Below are 15,338 nucleotides of genomic sequence, written 5' to 3' on the forward strand. Positions count from 1 at the left end.
TGAAATATTAGGGGGCTTTTTAAACTGCATTAAGATTTCTTTCCTGTACATCATCAATAGCAGTCATTCATATGATATCATTATAAAAAGATGCTATTTTAAAGAAAAGTTTCTAAAGAAAGAAAAAAACCCCACATTTTCCTTTGTAATGATTGCAGTTGACAAAGGAAATCTATACCCAAATTCATCTCAGAAAACAATCACTTCTACTCCAGAGACACACAATTACAAATTTCAGCCTTAAAAAAAAAAAGTCCTTTTTCAGTCTCTACTTTCACTATTTAAAGTTTTTGGTTTATTTCATTGTGTGCATATACAAGCATACACTGATAAAATGTTCAACAAAAATCTCAGTTTGAAAAAAACAGGCTACCAAAATAGCAAGAGGTATTTAACTAAAAATAGAAATATATCTTATGACAAATTACACTAACAGAAAAAACTGTCAATATTACAACAGCAGCAGCTTTTACCATAGCACTAATGTTAGTTTTCTTACCAATGAAAAGCTAAGAAAAAGGCAGTTTGTGCCTTTACTATTTAAAAAGATTAAACTTATAGAATTTACACTTCTTTTTCCAAAAAAACCAGCAGAATAAAAAATACTTACAGGTTTGGGAGTGACAAACTGAATACTTCCCAAAACCCAAGTAAGAGAATATAAAATGAACTGCCTAACTCTTGATTTCTTCGTTAGATACTCATTAAAATCTTTTAAAGCTTTTCAGAGCTGGATATATTAATCCACTGATGTTCACAAGTCATTCACTTGAAGTTTCACATCACTGGAACAATCGAAATTATTCCAATAACTGGATCTGTTAATGGAAGGGTTCCCTGCCCAGGGTGGTGGTGAGGTTTTAAGATAGATGATTTTTACAGTTTCTTCCAATCTTCTATGATTCTATGAAAATTAAATATTGTCTAATAGATAAAAGAGCACCCATGACTAAACCACAGAGATTAGCTGGCAATGGTTGAAGATTCAGGAGACTACTCATCTCACACTGAATAGCAGGGAATCATTATGCATACAAATTGCATAAAGTTGGTATTTTCTTGCCAATTTAGCTTCCTACTGTGATTTTGAAATATTTGCCTCAGATTATTCATTGGATTATTCATCCATGTTCAGAGAGCAACTACTCTCATCATTGTATCACAGTTTGTTGGGAGAACTACACAGCCACTAACCACACTCATGGACAACAAGTAGGAAGCAGTTCAGGCACTGACCAAATGACAAGCAAACTCTTACTCTTAAAATTTAGTGCAGAAAAGGTAATTTGGTACTTGAGGCAGGGAAACAAGCAAAACCCAAAAAACATCAGCTTGATCCAGAAGCCCATTTTCTTCACTGGGGTCCATGTTGACTGGAAAAAATCACAGTGTCAGGAAAATTACCTTAGCAAACTCACAGAATCATACTAAGTTGGTTGGGGAATTTTTTTCAATTTTTTTGTTTATTTTATATAGCCAAAAAGTATTGAATCATAGAAAAAAAACAACCAAACACAGCAACATCGAAAATTAAACTAAACAAAAAAAAAAGCAAAAAACAAAAAAACACCACAAAATAAAAAACAACCAAAACAAAACATTCCCCCCCTACATTACAGATAGTCAGGAAGAACAAGACTTGCAAGAGGTGAAAAAACAAGAAAATTTCTTCAAAGGCTATACACCATGGAAGTGCATCACTGCTTTCTGCTGTTGATGTCAAAAGGGATTTGAAAAGAAGCTTTGCGAAGGTGCATAAGGGAGAATGAGGTGACTGACAGTATAAATGTTAATGCTGGGTGTGAGCAGAAAGCTTTGAGAAATCAGAGAACAAAAGAAAAAAGGAAATATGGCCTGAGGGCAAGTAGAATAGAAGGACGTTCTTCCTGAGCTCTTTCTGTGGCAAGGAATAGCTGCTGCTTGTAGAGCAGAGGTCAAGGAAAGCTATGAATAAACACCAAGCCCAGTACATCTGGCCTGTTGTTTAAACACTGTCCACCAATTCTACACTACAAAAATGTGTTTAGAAACAACACAAACAACTACATACACCCACACCCAAAAAAAAAAGCTGAAACAAAAACAAAAAAATCCCCAAACAAAACAAAAACATTAAACCAAGATAAAAAAAAATTAAAATAATTTTAAAAAACAGCAACTAAAAAATACAAAACCCACCCAAAACCAGCCAACCAAAAAAAAACCAAAAAAACTTAAAATGAACCAAGGATTGTTAACCTTAGAGGGCATCTTAATGTTTAGTAGCAGACATTAGTATATCCAAATATAAGCTAAACAAACCCCATGATGTTTCATTTTATGTAGATGACTAGGAACACACTGCAAAATGAGCTTTGTACTTTCACTAAATTTTTTCCACTTGACAGCTGTTTTCCCTGAATGGCAGGCCATGATACTTTAATAGAAGACTATCAAATTATAAATATCCATAACGGTTCAGATACTGCTGTAATTTAAAGAGAATTTGTCTATTGCCAAACATAAGCAAGTTTTCTGTATGGAAGGAATACTTCTGACTTTCCAAAGAAAACTACTACAACGATAAAGCAATGCTGATTTTTTAATTCTGTATGTAGCCCTCAAAGCACCATTTTAAAAAATGGCTTGTTAACTTCATTTTAGAAAAGTAGGAATTAAACTGATTTTACCAGGGAATTAAGCAAAATCTCACAAATCCAAGTACTTTGTCTTCTCCTTCTGCAGTCTCTGCAAAGCCTAAAGATATTTCCTATGGTGTAAACTACTGCAATTATAGAAAACAACCACATATTAGAAAAAAGGAGCTATCCCTCAATTCTCCAATTCCATTGCTAAAAAATTATGTTTATATACGAAAGAGTGATTGTAATGGTCAACAAATCATTTAATGCTTTAAGCTGCCTAATTCTATAAACTGAACTTACTACTTCTGAAGTTCATAATTCTTTTCACTGACATAATTATATGTTTGAAACTACCACAGATAATTTTATTTCTAGAAAATAAGAACAATTCAGGTTTCCACCAGTACCAGAACTTAGAGAGCTGATGAGATCACTGAGGAAAATTAAAGTATTATTAGTTAAAAATATTAGAGAATCTCAGAAACACACATAGAAATCTGGTGAAGGAATGATTCAGTGAAGAAACCTACATTTCAGCCTAAGAATTTGGTAACTGCCCAAATACACTAGTGTCTTGTTAAACTCTCTGGTCTACTGCCACAAAGATCTGATTGAGTTAATGCTAATATCCACATGGTATATGGGTGACAGCAGGTTAAGTTACATAAATACTACCAATCTTCAAGGCATACCAACCAAAATGTGGTTAATTCTTATTTCTCGATTTTCAAAGCACAAAGCATCCAGTTATGTCATTGCTGCACAGGAACTGGGGTCATAAATGAAGATTATACTAAGCAAAATGCAGAGGTCAGAATCTTAGCCCAGAGGTGGGGATGTAATGTTCTCTCTCTGACAGGGATACCAAGTATGGGTATAACTTCAGAAGCCATTCCATCACCACTGAAGTGGTTTGCTTGCCTTGTTTCCTGGTTTAGTGCCCTACTGAGTTTTTCAAACTCTGCATCCTGAGCCCATAATATCCCAGACTCTCAGCTGGCAGCAGCATTCAGTAGCACTTCAATGCTTCCCTTGCTTCCAACTGAACCGTAATTCTCTTACTCAAGAGAAGAATGAAAGAGCTGGCCAAAACCATGGATAGCCATATAGTTCAGGAAGGCAAACTAGCTGGGGATGGGTAGCTGGCAGAGTGATTATAAAGGGATTTACTGACTGGTAATATCTGGTCTGTATTCCCCTGTCCTAGGGGAACTGAACACCTGTCTTAAAATCACATATCACACAGAAGCCAGAAGCTGTCATTATTAAAAACAAGTGTTCTAGGGAGTAGTTATGTAAGTTATTAAACTGTGGCTAAATCAGCTAGCCATTGCAGCAGAAATCACTCCAAGACTTCATAAAAAACCACCTAACCCTTCACTGTTACAATTCCTTCTAGAACCATTGGTACCCACTGCCTGTCTCTACACTGAAATGCCATCACTTGAGTGATATTCACCACTTTTTCCAGAGCTGGATGTCATGTTATGAAGTCAATTTAAAGTTCACTGACAATGCCAGGTTTACAGCCCTAAATTTGAAAGGGGGCAGTGTTGTTTAACCAGAAAGTGGTGCTGTCTGTCACTGTTAATTACAGCTCTTCCTGCTGGGTTTTTTACAAGAAAGTAGGCCAGCAGGAAGTGTCATTATATTACAGCCTGTGGCTCCATGCATGTGTTCCTAAGCTGACAGTCAAGAGATGTCCTTTTGCCTTTTTCACTGTGCTTTTCAATATGAAAAACAAACTGCTCAGATTGCATAAAAGGATGAAATATGCTATTGCATGCATCTCATAGAAGAGAATAATAGAGTTGCATAGAAAGCAGCTTCCTATTGAGGCAACAAAAACAGTTCCTAGTGTGTTCATGATTTCTGATTTTCAATTTACCTATTAAAGCTTATAAAGGCTATGTCAATGATAGTTAGTCATTTCTCACAGTCCCCATATTAGTTAAAATCCAAGAGACTTATTACCTGATTTACCAGGTGATAAGGCTTTGAGGTAAAAAAGGAAGGGGGAGTAGCTACTAAGGAGAGACATACTGTGAGCTACCTACTCAAAGAGAAAAGCTCAAGACAAAAAAGTTTGAGCTACTCATGACACCTCTTATGCCCCTGTTTTTCGCATCTATGTAATCCTCACAATATGCATGTTGAATTCAAGAGACTTTAAAACACACTATAATTTCAAAACATTACTGAGATATGAAAGAAAGATACGTATCAATATAGAGTAGACGTTGTCACTGTCAATAAAGGGAGGTAAAGTTTCAACAGTCCTAGAAAAACGTGATCAAAGCACACCAAGCATTTGAAGGTACCTGTGGTCTCTAAGACACAGTGATTTTCTCTAAAGTGGTGACCAATGTAATGGATTTACTCACTTGCCATCAAACCATACTACTTTCTAGATTTAGTTCAATTGCATCAATAAAAACATTTCAGGCACTTAACTGATTGTAGGCAAATTTTTCAGAATAAACACTATCAGTCAAGGATTAGATCTATGAAACCACAGAAAAAAATCACTTGGAGTTTGAGAAGTAATCTGAAAATGAGCTTTCTATAACTTTAAGTGTTAGAAGCCCTGCATTTTCCATGAATTAAAAAAAAAAATAGCAGTAAAAAGATCCAAACCCCAAAACTATCAAAGCAACACCACACACTCAGTTTGAAAGAAATCCTGAATTACACCCAAAACACCCTTATAATTCAACAAGGAAGTGACTTAATATCACTGTACCTATTAACTTTCCCCATCAAAGGTTGCAGTTCTCATAGAACCATTTATTTAATACCAGTAATTATCTTATTTATTACTTATTACCAGTAATACTTTAAGCTATACAAAAGGTATTATTCCAGTTTAATGAGCACAATCATTGGTAGACACAAGAAATACTTGTCCTTATTTCTAACAAAAATTGAGTCATCACTGCAGTCTAACACCTTCTACAGAGTAAGTTTCAACTATTTTTGTCTTTAATTTTATATATACATATATTTTTGTTGTCATGTTTTTAATTTTCCACAACAACAAGATTAGTGATTCAGTTTTGAGATGAGTTAGGATCTGTATCTCCTCTCATTTTTATCATTACACCCCTGAAGTTAGATATTGCCTAAAGATGCTTCAAAAAAAATAATTTAGGAAATAATAAGAAAACCATTTAGATGAATCCATTTCTGAATACAGCTTTGGAGGCCTGACAAATTTCATTAAAAAAATAAAAATCAATCAGAAATTGCAGTACCAGTGTAAATCAAATTTAAAATTCAAAATTACGGCTGTGATAAAGTAGCATTTTAAATGTGCTACAAAATAAACACCACAGTTAATGCCATACCAGCCAATTACTCAAATCCCAAGCAGAACTGAAACATCACATTTCAACATGAAAAACATGTATTAAGTACAGTGAACTCCCAGTAAGAAGAGTTCTTACCTTCATAGATAGCTTTGAAGCCTTGGGCACTGACAGCAAAATCTGTGGTGAAACAGAGGGTGAGGATAGATCCCGTGCTCACAATAGATGATGGAAGCTGAAATCCAGATAACCTATGCAATAAAAAGGCACAAATTACTAACATTTTTTTATAATAAAGGCCATCAGTAGATGTGATGAACATTAAGATAAACATCATGTTTTTACATCTGAACTGCAAGCACATTATGGGCATGCATCTCTAAAGATTCACTGCAAAATTTCAAACATGTCCTTGACCTTTAAAACTCTCTTATGTTCACACATCTATGCACTCTCCAGAAAACAATGAAACAAAGACCTGTTTGTACCTACTAAAGACAATTGTTTTTGTGTGTTAGGACTAATTTTAAGATGAAGACAGTTAAATTTAGGGCACCTAGAAGTAAATACTCAGGCCCTGACTCACTCAGAGATACTTCCTACAATGTGATGTAGCTTAGACTATCCTGTCTATCCTCCAGGTGTTGCTTCAGAAAAACCATGGATGTCCTTTGTTCAGTGTTATAAACATTAACTGACTAGAAAACAAACAAAACCAGCGTACTCCCATTTAATAGATTCAAAAAAAATTTACCTTGTATTTCCCCTCTTACTAATAGTCTTACCTTTACATACAAAATGGAATTTTCTATAAGCTATATTAAGTGCAATATTGTTTATAAGATAATTTCCCAAAATCAGGGTATTTTTGAGGGTAAAATTGATTGAAGAAAAATGTTTAGGTCCTTTACTGAAACATCACTAAACACAATTTTTTTGGGCCTGGCTGATAATAGTGAGTTGTTTTTTTAATGATTAATTTCTCATAAGCAGGATATAAGACACCATCACTGTCCCACAAAAACAAATCTATACTGGTAGTTTAGCTAATCACTAGTTAATTTCTGTATTATGAAATAGGGATATGAGATTGAGTATGTATAGGATAACCCTGCCAGAAAACCTGCTTTTGTTCAAATTTCACCTTGAAAGAGCCTCTTAGACATTGAACAGATCATTAAAAAGATAGAAATAAACAAAAAGCCCACCAAAAAAAGCCATTTTAAAAGCTCTAGGGGGTTAAGAAAATCCATGTCTTTAAAAAAAAAAGCCAAAGAAAAAAACCAAACAACTTGCCCTTGAAATTTATGGTACAATTAAGCTATAATTCATTAATTGGCATCCAGAACTACAAAAGATAAATAACTGTAAACAAAACACTAGTAGAGCAGTGTCATTGAACTAGATGTTCTTTGCAAAATTAGGTTTATTAAAGACCACTTTCATATACAAAAACACATAAGAGGAACTCCATGCCTCAATTACACCAGTCAGGTGGTTCCCCATCTCTTGCCAATTTTGAGCTTTGGAAAACAAATAGAAGAGTCAGAGATCAAAGCAAGAAGAGCTTTAAATACAGATAAAGGCATACAGTCAAGGCAATACAAGTCAGCAAAAAGCTTTCTGAAATTTCTTCCTTTCATTTTAAGCAACATTGTCTCCCATGTGGTAATTAGCTGTTTGCTCTAATCTTTTTACCTTCTGTGTACTTGTCAACCTAATATTCCTATTCTTTTCCACCTCATTTACTCCAATTCCAGAAATAACCAGGTTGATTTTCCCCCCAGTCTTCAAACTGAAGAATTACCATAAGGCTTGCCACAGCTTATGTTCATGCTTTTGTATGTTCTCTCACCTTCACCAGAAGTTGCAGTTTTTATGAAAATGTGCCTCTTGTTCTATTTAATAAATAAGAGTGGTTATCTCTTCTGCCCTACATCTGGAGTGTACTCTCTGACAGTTCATTATTAATTTAGGAATGTATTTTCTAATCTTATATGTCTCTCTCTTCTTTGAGAAGTGATTCAAAGAGTTCTTGTTTTAAGGAATGGGCTTGGGGTTTTTTTGGATAGCACTATAGTATTTTCTGCATCTAACATTTCTTGCTAAATTACAGGAAACTAGCATGCATTGTAGGGGAAGAAAGGAAAATCAGCTTGAGTCAGAAGCAGCTAGCCTCAACATTTCATATTACAGGGGAGAACCAAAAAAAGACCCCATAATAAAAAGACCAAAAAAAGTTTTATCAGTGCAGAGCTTTTTCTCCCTCATTCATGTTTTCTCCATTTGGTCTGAATTTGGTTCATACAAATGAACTTATCTGAGCTATGAGTGGACATCTTGAGTTCTTGGTATGATTTCTACACCAACCCACTTTGATTCTGTTATGAGTGTCACTCCTATAATATGGATTCTTAGGAGCCAAATCATTTTTTTTCTGTAGCATGCTCCTTGAAACACCAGAAGATCATTTTTTAAGCTGGCATTGTACTTTGCATTAAACAAAGACAAATACATTCTTTTATGCCCTAAGTCAATGCACTGAAAGATTTTACAGACTTACAGTTCTGAGAGACTGGAATGTTAATTGTTAATGACTTAAAACATTCTTGCCATTTGTGGAGGAGGCATCAGGTTTGCACACCCACACACCCAAGGGGGACAAGAAGAGTTATATGTGTGCTGAGTTTTGAGACAGGTAAGGCAGGAGGCAGGTAAGAAGCAGACCCTGCAGAGGAAGGGTAGTGCTCTTTACCATTAATGTCCTCCTGTTTCACAACTGACTCGGTTCTAAAACTTCCTCCCATCTACCTTCCCTGAGGAAGGCATTGGACAATGCCATTCACAGAGGATGTCTGTATGTTGGCCTGAAGGTATTCACCCCTTCTGATGGGGCATAACTGCTCAACCATGCTGACATGAGAGGCAATGTCTTGAAAGGTGTCATAAACCAATGGCTCCAGAAGCATGCCTAGACTCAGTTCTGGGGGCTTCCACCAGAGGACTGCAAAACCCATGAAGCTGCAATAATGTAAAATGCCCATCTCCAGGGGTGGTGCCTGGGTCTTCCACCTAAAGCTGAAATTAAGTTAACCCACTGAGCTGGCGCTTCATGGGCTTCCCCCAGCTGGAACAGACCAAGATGGCAACCGTGATTCTGACCAAGAGACGGATAATCAAGTCTCGTTGCTGGATCCATGGGCGGTTATATCTTTCTACTCTCATCTTCTCATTTTCTCTTTCTTTTCTGTATACATTTTCAAAAGTGTTCCTTTTATGCTTCTACATTGTTATATTCCTGAAGTTAATAACAATCAAAAAGGCTACATACAAGCTTTTCTTTGCAATGCAATTGTTCTAAAATAAACCCTACACATATAAACACCAGTCATTCACTTTTGCTTAACCCTAACTCCCCCAAGGTTTCTATTACTAAGAAATTGGGTCATACTCATATTCTGGGGTGGGTTGTAACTATAAGAAAAGGCAAATATGTGAGGAAGCTTCAAGTACATCAACTTGAAATGTATTTTATCAAGATCTTTATATTGTACTAATCCAAAAAACACTTACAGAAAAGTCTTTAATAGAAAAATTTGTCAGACTACCTCTATGTGCCTCTATGTCTTGCCTGCCTGTCCACTCCTAGCCAGCTGCAGTGCAGGTAAAAGGGCAGGAGCAGCAGGAGTGGCAGCTTCCCCTTCCTGGCACCTCGCAAGGAGAGAGGCGTTGAGTAGCACCAGTGTCACAGCAGCCACTGCTGCCCAGACAATGGTGGTGGGCAGTGGAAACATAACGAGTGATTCCCCAATGCAGAGCTTAGACAAGATCCACTTCTCGGCTCTCCAATACTTTGCAAAAAATCTTTAAATTAGTGGAACTTAATAAAAATGGTACCTACAAGCAGCAGCTTTTCTTCTAGTCAGAGAAGGAAGTGAAGACATGTGAGGGAAAACAACACCAAGCAACACTTCGGCAACACCAAGGTCAGTGGAAAAAAAATGAGGGGGACAATCTACTTCAATCATAGAGCCAAGATTCTTCTGCAAGCCATGGTGAGGACTATGGTAAAACAAACTGTTCCCTTGTAATCCATGATGCCTACAGGGAATGAAGAAATCCACTTGCAGCCCCTAGGAAGAGTGTTCATGCCAGAGTGGGTGGATGTCAGAGAAAGCTGTGGTGTGGGGAGACACCTGAATAGAGAGAGAGGGGCCCTTGCTTCCAGAGATTAAGAGAGCGCCCTTGTTTCCAAACTAGAGCAGCCTATCCTTAAAAGACTGCACCCCATGGACGAGTGACATATACCACAACAGTTCTGGGATGACAGTTTGACCATGGTGGGGACCACACGGCATAATAGAAAACCAAGGTATAAAAGAAAAAAGACTTCTCTTCCTTGGGGAGCAGAAGATAGTGACTGATGAACTGACAAAATCCCCCACACCTTGTCTCCCTGTCAGTGGGAAGGAGGGAGGGGTTGGATGGGAAAAAGGTGTTTTAAAGGCTTATTTTTTTTCGCATTATCCTCCTCTGACTCTGTTAATAATAAATTTACTTTTTATCTTTAAATTTGAACCTGTCTTGCCCCTAGAGTGTTTTTTCTCTCAATCCTTATCTCAACCCATGTGCCCTTTGTTAATTTTTTCCCTTTCCTCTGCCTAACTGTAGCAGAAGAGGGTAAGCAAATGATTTCCATGGGTGCCTGGAGTTTGGCCAGTGTCACACCACAGCACTCACTAACCCTCAGCAACAGGATGGGAGGAGAAAATAAGTCAGAAATGTTCCTGGGTCAGGATACCCAGAAAGGAGATTAATTACCAATTATTTTCATGAGACAAATAGATTTGACTTGGGGAAAATTAGTTTTTTTTTTACCAATTAAAGTATGTTTGGACTCTGAAAAACAAAGATAGATTAATCAGAACCCTTTCTTCTCAGGCTCAACTTCATTCCTTCCTTCCCAACTCCACCACCTCTTCCCTTAGCCAGCGCAGGAAATGGGGGCTGGGGCTCATCCACAGCTTCTCTGCAGCTTCTGCCACCTCACACTTTTACCTTGTTCCAACATGGGCTTTCCACAGGCTGTGGTTTCTTCAGGAATCATCCTCCTCTTGATCCATCATGGCCTTTCCCATGGACTGCAGGGGAATCTCTGCTCCAGTGCCTGTGGCACCTCCTCCCCCTCCTCAGCTCACCTTGGCGGTCTCACAGCTGTTTCTCTCACTTGTTTTTCCCCCTCTCTTTCTCTGTGGCGTTTTCTCTCTGTTCTTACATGTGTTTCCTGAGATGCCCCTCCCCTGGCCATGGCTCAGACACACCCTGCTGTGGGCAGCTGGATCTGGCTGGAACCGGCTGTGTCTGGCTGAAGCTGGCTGTGTCTGGCTGGAACCAGCCATGTCCAGGTGGAACCAGCTGTGTCCGGCTGGAACCAGCTGTGTCTGGCTGGAACCAGCTGGAACCAGCTGTGTCTGGCTGGAACCAGCTGTGTCTGGCTGGAACCAGCTGGAACCAGCTGTGTCTGGCTATAACCAGCTGGAACCAGCTGTATCTGGCTGGGGCAGCCCAGGCTTCCCCTCACAGAGCCGCTGTAGCCCTTGCTGGGAGCCTGGGCCAACATTCTGTACAGCCTTTATCATACAAGCAGACAGCACTTCAGTGCAGCTCAATTTATGAATTAAAAAGTCAAATTATTAATATGTTATCATACTAATTAGTGGTTAGAATCAGTTTAAACTACCTGAATATCTGGACAGAAGAGACGCTACATTAGTTATTTGCAAGGCGGTGGTAACTCCAATTATTGCACAGAAAACAGCAGCAGTGCTATGACAGCACATTTACAGGACACATAGCCATAACATGACCTTTTACAAAGCCACTTGCTGTCAGCAATAAGAAGAGTTACCCACAGGGTAAGACACCAAATGGTACTTAAAGCCAAAAGATTAGCACATCCATTCCAAAAAAACAGGTTTTGCCTGCCATGTGTGGAATCACAGAAGCCTTATCTTAATAATTTACATCCATTCTGTTGCCTAAAGGAAGTGAAGATTTAAAACCTGAGACAGCATCTCATACATAAAGGTAGCAGAAGAAGCTACTATAAGATTAGTGCAAGATCCATAATTTATAATTGATTTTCTATCACAGAAGATAAAGACATATTTAATTTATATTTAGTCCCACTGCCCCCAGCCTCAACTTTTTTCTTTAAGTCACAGAAAAAGGGAAGATAAAGGGAGAAAATTGTTCAAGCTTAACTAAAAATAAATTGCAAAAATTATAACAGTAATATTTTGCTAGTAGAGGAAGGTTCCTTATTATCCAAACTCACCAAGTTCATTAAATAAGCAGGAATAAGATACAAGCTGAATGCTGTTGATGTATTTGGCCTTGGGGAGATGGAGTCATTCTCTCTAGGTGCCACCAAAGAGCCATGGCAGCAAAGGTCCACGTCTGCTGTGGCAAGCCCTGATGTTGCACAGCAGCCTGTGACCGCAGTCCTGTGAGTCCCTAAGGGAGCAGGAACACACGACATGACCTGCCCAACACAGAACCAGCACACAGCCGGGGGGAACTGAAGAGAAAGCAGCTCCCAGGCACAGGAGGTGTGCCAGGGGCTTCCAGGGGGTGCAGCTGCTGGCAAAGGCAAGGCTGCCAAAAGTCTCCAGGGGCTCCAGCCTGGTGGGACCATGTGGGGACAGAGAAATTCCCAGAGCACTGGCTGCTGGTGGATGGGGCTAGTGAGGTTGTTATTCGTGTAGAGAAGGACTTGCCTAATGGGAAACCGCATCACCTCCCCACAGCTGCAGGCACCAACAGGCAAAACAGCAGTTCATGTCTCAAGTGCCCAGCAGTCACTAAAACTGGTGACTGCTGAATAAATGAACCAGTGGGTTGCTGCACTGTGCTATGGCCATACAGAAGTGCCTTCTATTTTCTTACTATTTCTACCTACTGTACAGAAAATGCAGCCACAGAAACTGTTTCATATGTCTCTGTGTTAAATGGTACGGAAAGAAAACATCAGCTAATATTTGATAAAACTGGACAAAAAAAAGCAATGCTGTGGAGTGCCAAAAATCAAAGTGAAATCATAAACCATTACTGCCAGAGGACTAAAACAAATGTTTGTTAAAGAAGTAAGTTATTTCACTTACTATAAAGCTCATGACTTTTTTGTTTGAGAAAAAAAAACAGCCGAAACTTTTAAGTAAAGTGATGTATTCCAAGTTACTTGTCTACATAACCAGAAACTGGGTCAGGAAAACAAAGATCTTTCAGGGATTTTGTCACCCATGCCTTCTCAAACAGTTCATTTGACAAACTACAACAAACAATTTCTTGTTTAAGAAATATTCTTAGAAAACATTTGCACTAGTCATTTTAAGTTTCAATATGTGAGTTATGTCTGTTCACTCTTACATGTAGATGTCACATCAGTCATCTTTTTGGGAAGTATGTCCTATTAATCCACACGAGTGTATATAGGCATCTGTTATTTTTTATAACTTTGCTTGTGAAACAAGCATGCATTTCCTGCATCAGAAGGCTTTAGAGAGAGATCCACATCAGACTGGGAACAATGTTACAACCACCAACCATTTTTTCAATATTAGAATAAATGACGATGTATTATATTTGAATCTTTGTTTTACAAATCCATTATAGAACATCCATAATGGCATAAATTATATTCTTGCTCCCACTTGTGAGTTGGTTGGAAATGAAAAATGTACAGGACTCTTCAACTGGAAAAAAAAAACCACAAAAAACCAAACAATCAGAACTACAAAAAAAACAAAACAAAACAAAACAAAACAAAACACCCCAAAACCAAAGAAACAAACTAGAACTCACAAACCTTCAAAACCCTATCAAAGGAAAACAAATTGTATTTTATGCCTCTACTAAATGAAATTTAGACAGGGGGAAAGTCTGTGAAGAGAACTCTTCATAGGCCAGGTACTAATAACCGAAAGTTCACCCACATTTCCATTTCTGTAGCTTTTATAGGCTCACTTTATATTAGAGTATTCTGGTACCTCCACAAAATACAGTGGCACGAAGCCAGTGTAAATGGAATGATAACAAGTGACTTAGAAGCCTCCAACACGCAAAAAAATGCCTGAAGGGAGGAACTATATCAATTCCTGGAGCCTTCTTTTAAAGTTTTTACAAATTGGACTGCAGTAGTACTGCCAGCTGAAAAAATCCCCTACTCCAGCCTTTTTTGGTGGTTCCACTTTAGGGAAAGGTCTCAAGGCAAAAGAAAATATGTTAGCAAATATTTGAATAGATAAAAACAGCATGTTTGTCTTTAGCAGCAATAGGGAGATATCTAAAAAAATACGTTACCATCCAAATATATGTTCAGTGTTTCTTCTGTAAGGAAGACTAAATATTTGTGCCCAGAACTTTACTGTAGAAATGTGGGAAGCTGCAAATATGTCCTATGATACAGAGGAAAATTTGGAATATCAACATGGCTTTGCAGATTTTCATTATCTGTTTTGCCCAGGCTAGGTGATCTGGCTTTTTTTTTATTGCTCAATACAAAATACATGCTAATGATTGAAATCTTAATAAAAAAAATGAAGAACATTCAGATCACAGTTCACTAATGCAAATGATTTTTATCATTTACTTGATTCGATCATGTACTTTAAAGGGGCTTATAAGAAAGGTGGGGACAGACTTTCAAATCAGGCCCATTGCAATGGGCAAGGGGTTATGGTTTTAAACTTAAAGAGGGTAGATTCAAGGAATCTACACTAGATACAAGGAAGAAATTTTTTATTTTGAGGGTAGTGAAACACAGGAAGAGTTGCCCAGAGAGGTGATAGCTCATCCCTGAAAACATGAAAACATTCAAGTTCAGGTTGGATAGAACTCTGAGCAACTTGATAGAGTGGAAGATGTCAAGGCTCATGCAGGGGGCATTGGACAAGATGACCTTTAAAGCTCCCTTCCAACCCAAAACATTCTGTATTTCTATGACTCTAGGAATTCAAGTACCTTGCAACTTGTAGACAGATCCAGAGTTAGGGGAATAAGATGGATTTACTTAAATAGGTTAAATCAAAATTTATGGATGCTAGCTTTGGAACAGGCTGTAGGGAACTGCAGAAACTGCAGGCCCATAGCCTCTCAGTCCTGCCTGAGAAGCTAGCCTGGGAATTCAAAAGAGGATTTCAAAACAATCCTCAGAGACAGAAAACAACTGCCAGGTGCTGTTTGTCTGTCCTCTTGTTCTCCCTGCAGGAGAGGGTCAGGGGAGTTGTGTGCCCCTGACCAATGATGGTGATGTAGCACTTTGTTAACTAATAAGAGTTTCTTTTCTGTACTTTCCACGTATCTGTCTATAAGACAGGCCTGAAGCAATAAACGAAGGAATTCTCGT

At 38.1% G+C, this 15,338-nt stretch overlaps 1 protein-coding gene across 4 annotated transcripts in view; it reads right to left on the reverse strand.

The window, feature by feature from the left end:
- Positions 1-15,338, reverse strand: part of CSMD1 (CUB and Sushi multiple domains 1) — a 1,072,055-nt gene that overhangs the window by 729,098 nt on the left and 327,619 nt on the right. For all 4 annotated transcript variants that reach the window (XM_086876027.1, XM_086876026.1, XM_086876028.1 and 1 more), the window contains exon 3: positions 6,071-6,183. In XM_086876027.1, the coding sequence (XP_086732153.1) occupies positions 6,071-6,183 (113 nt within the window). The remainder of the gene's footprint in view (positions 1-6,070; positions 6,184-15,338) is intronic.

Source organism: Cyanistes caeruleus, chromosome 2 (assembly GCF_971803275.1).
Source record: "Cyanistes caeruleus chromosome 2, bCyaCae1.hap1.1, whole genome shotgun sequence".
In the NCBI taxonomy this organism is placed as follows: Eukaryota; Metazoa; Chordata; class Aves; order Passeriformes; family Paridae; genus Cyanistes; species Cyanistes caeruleus.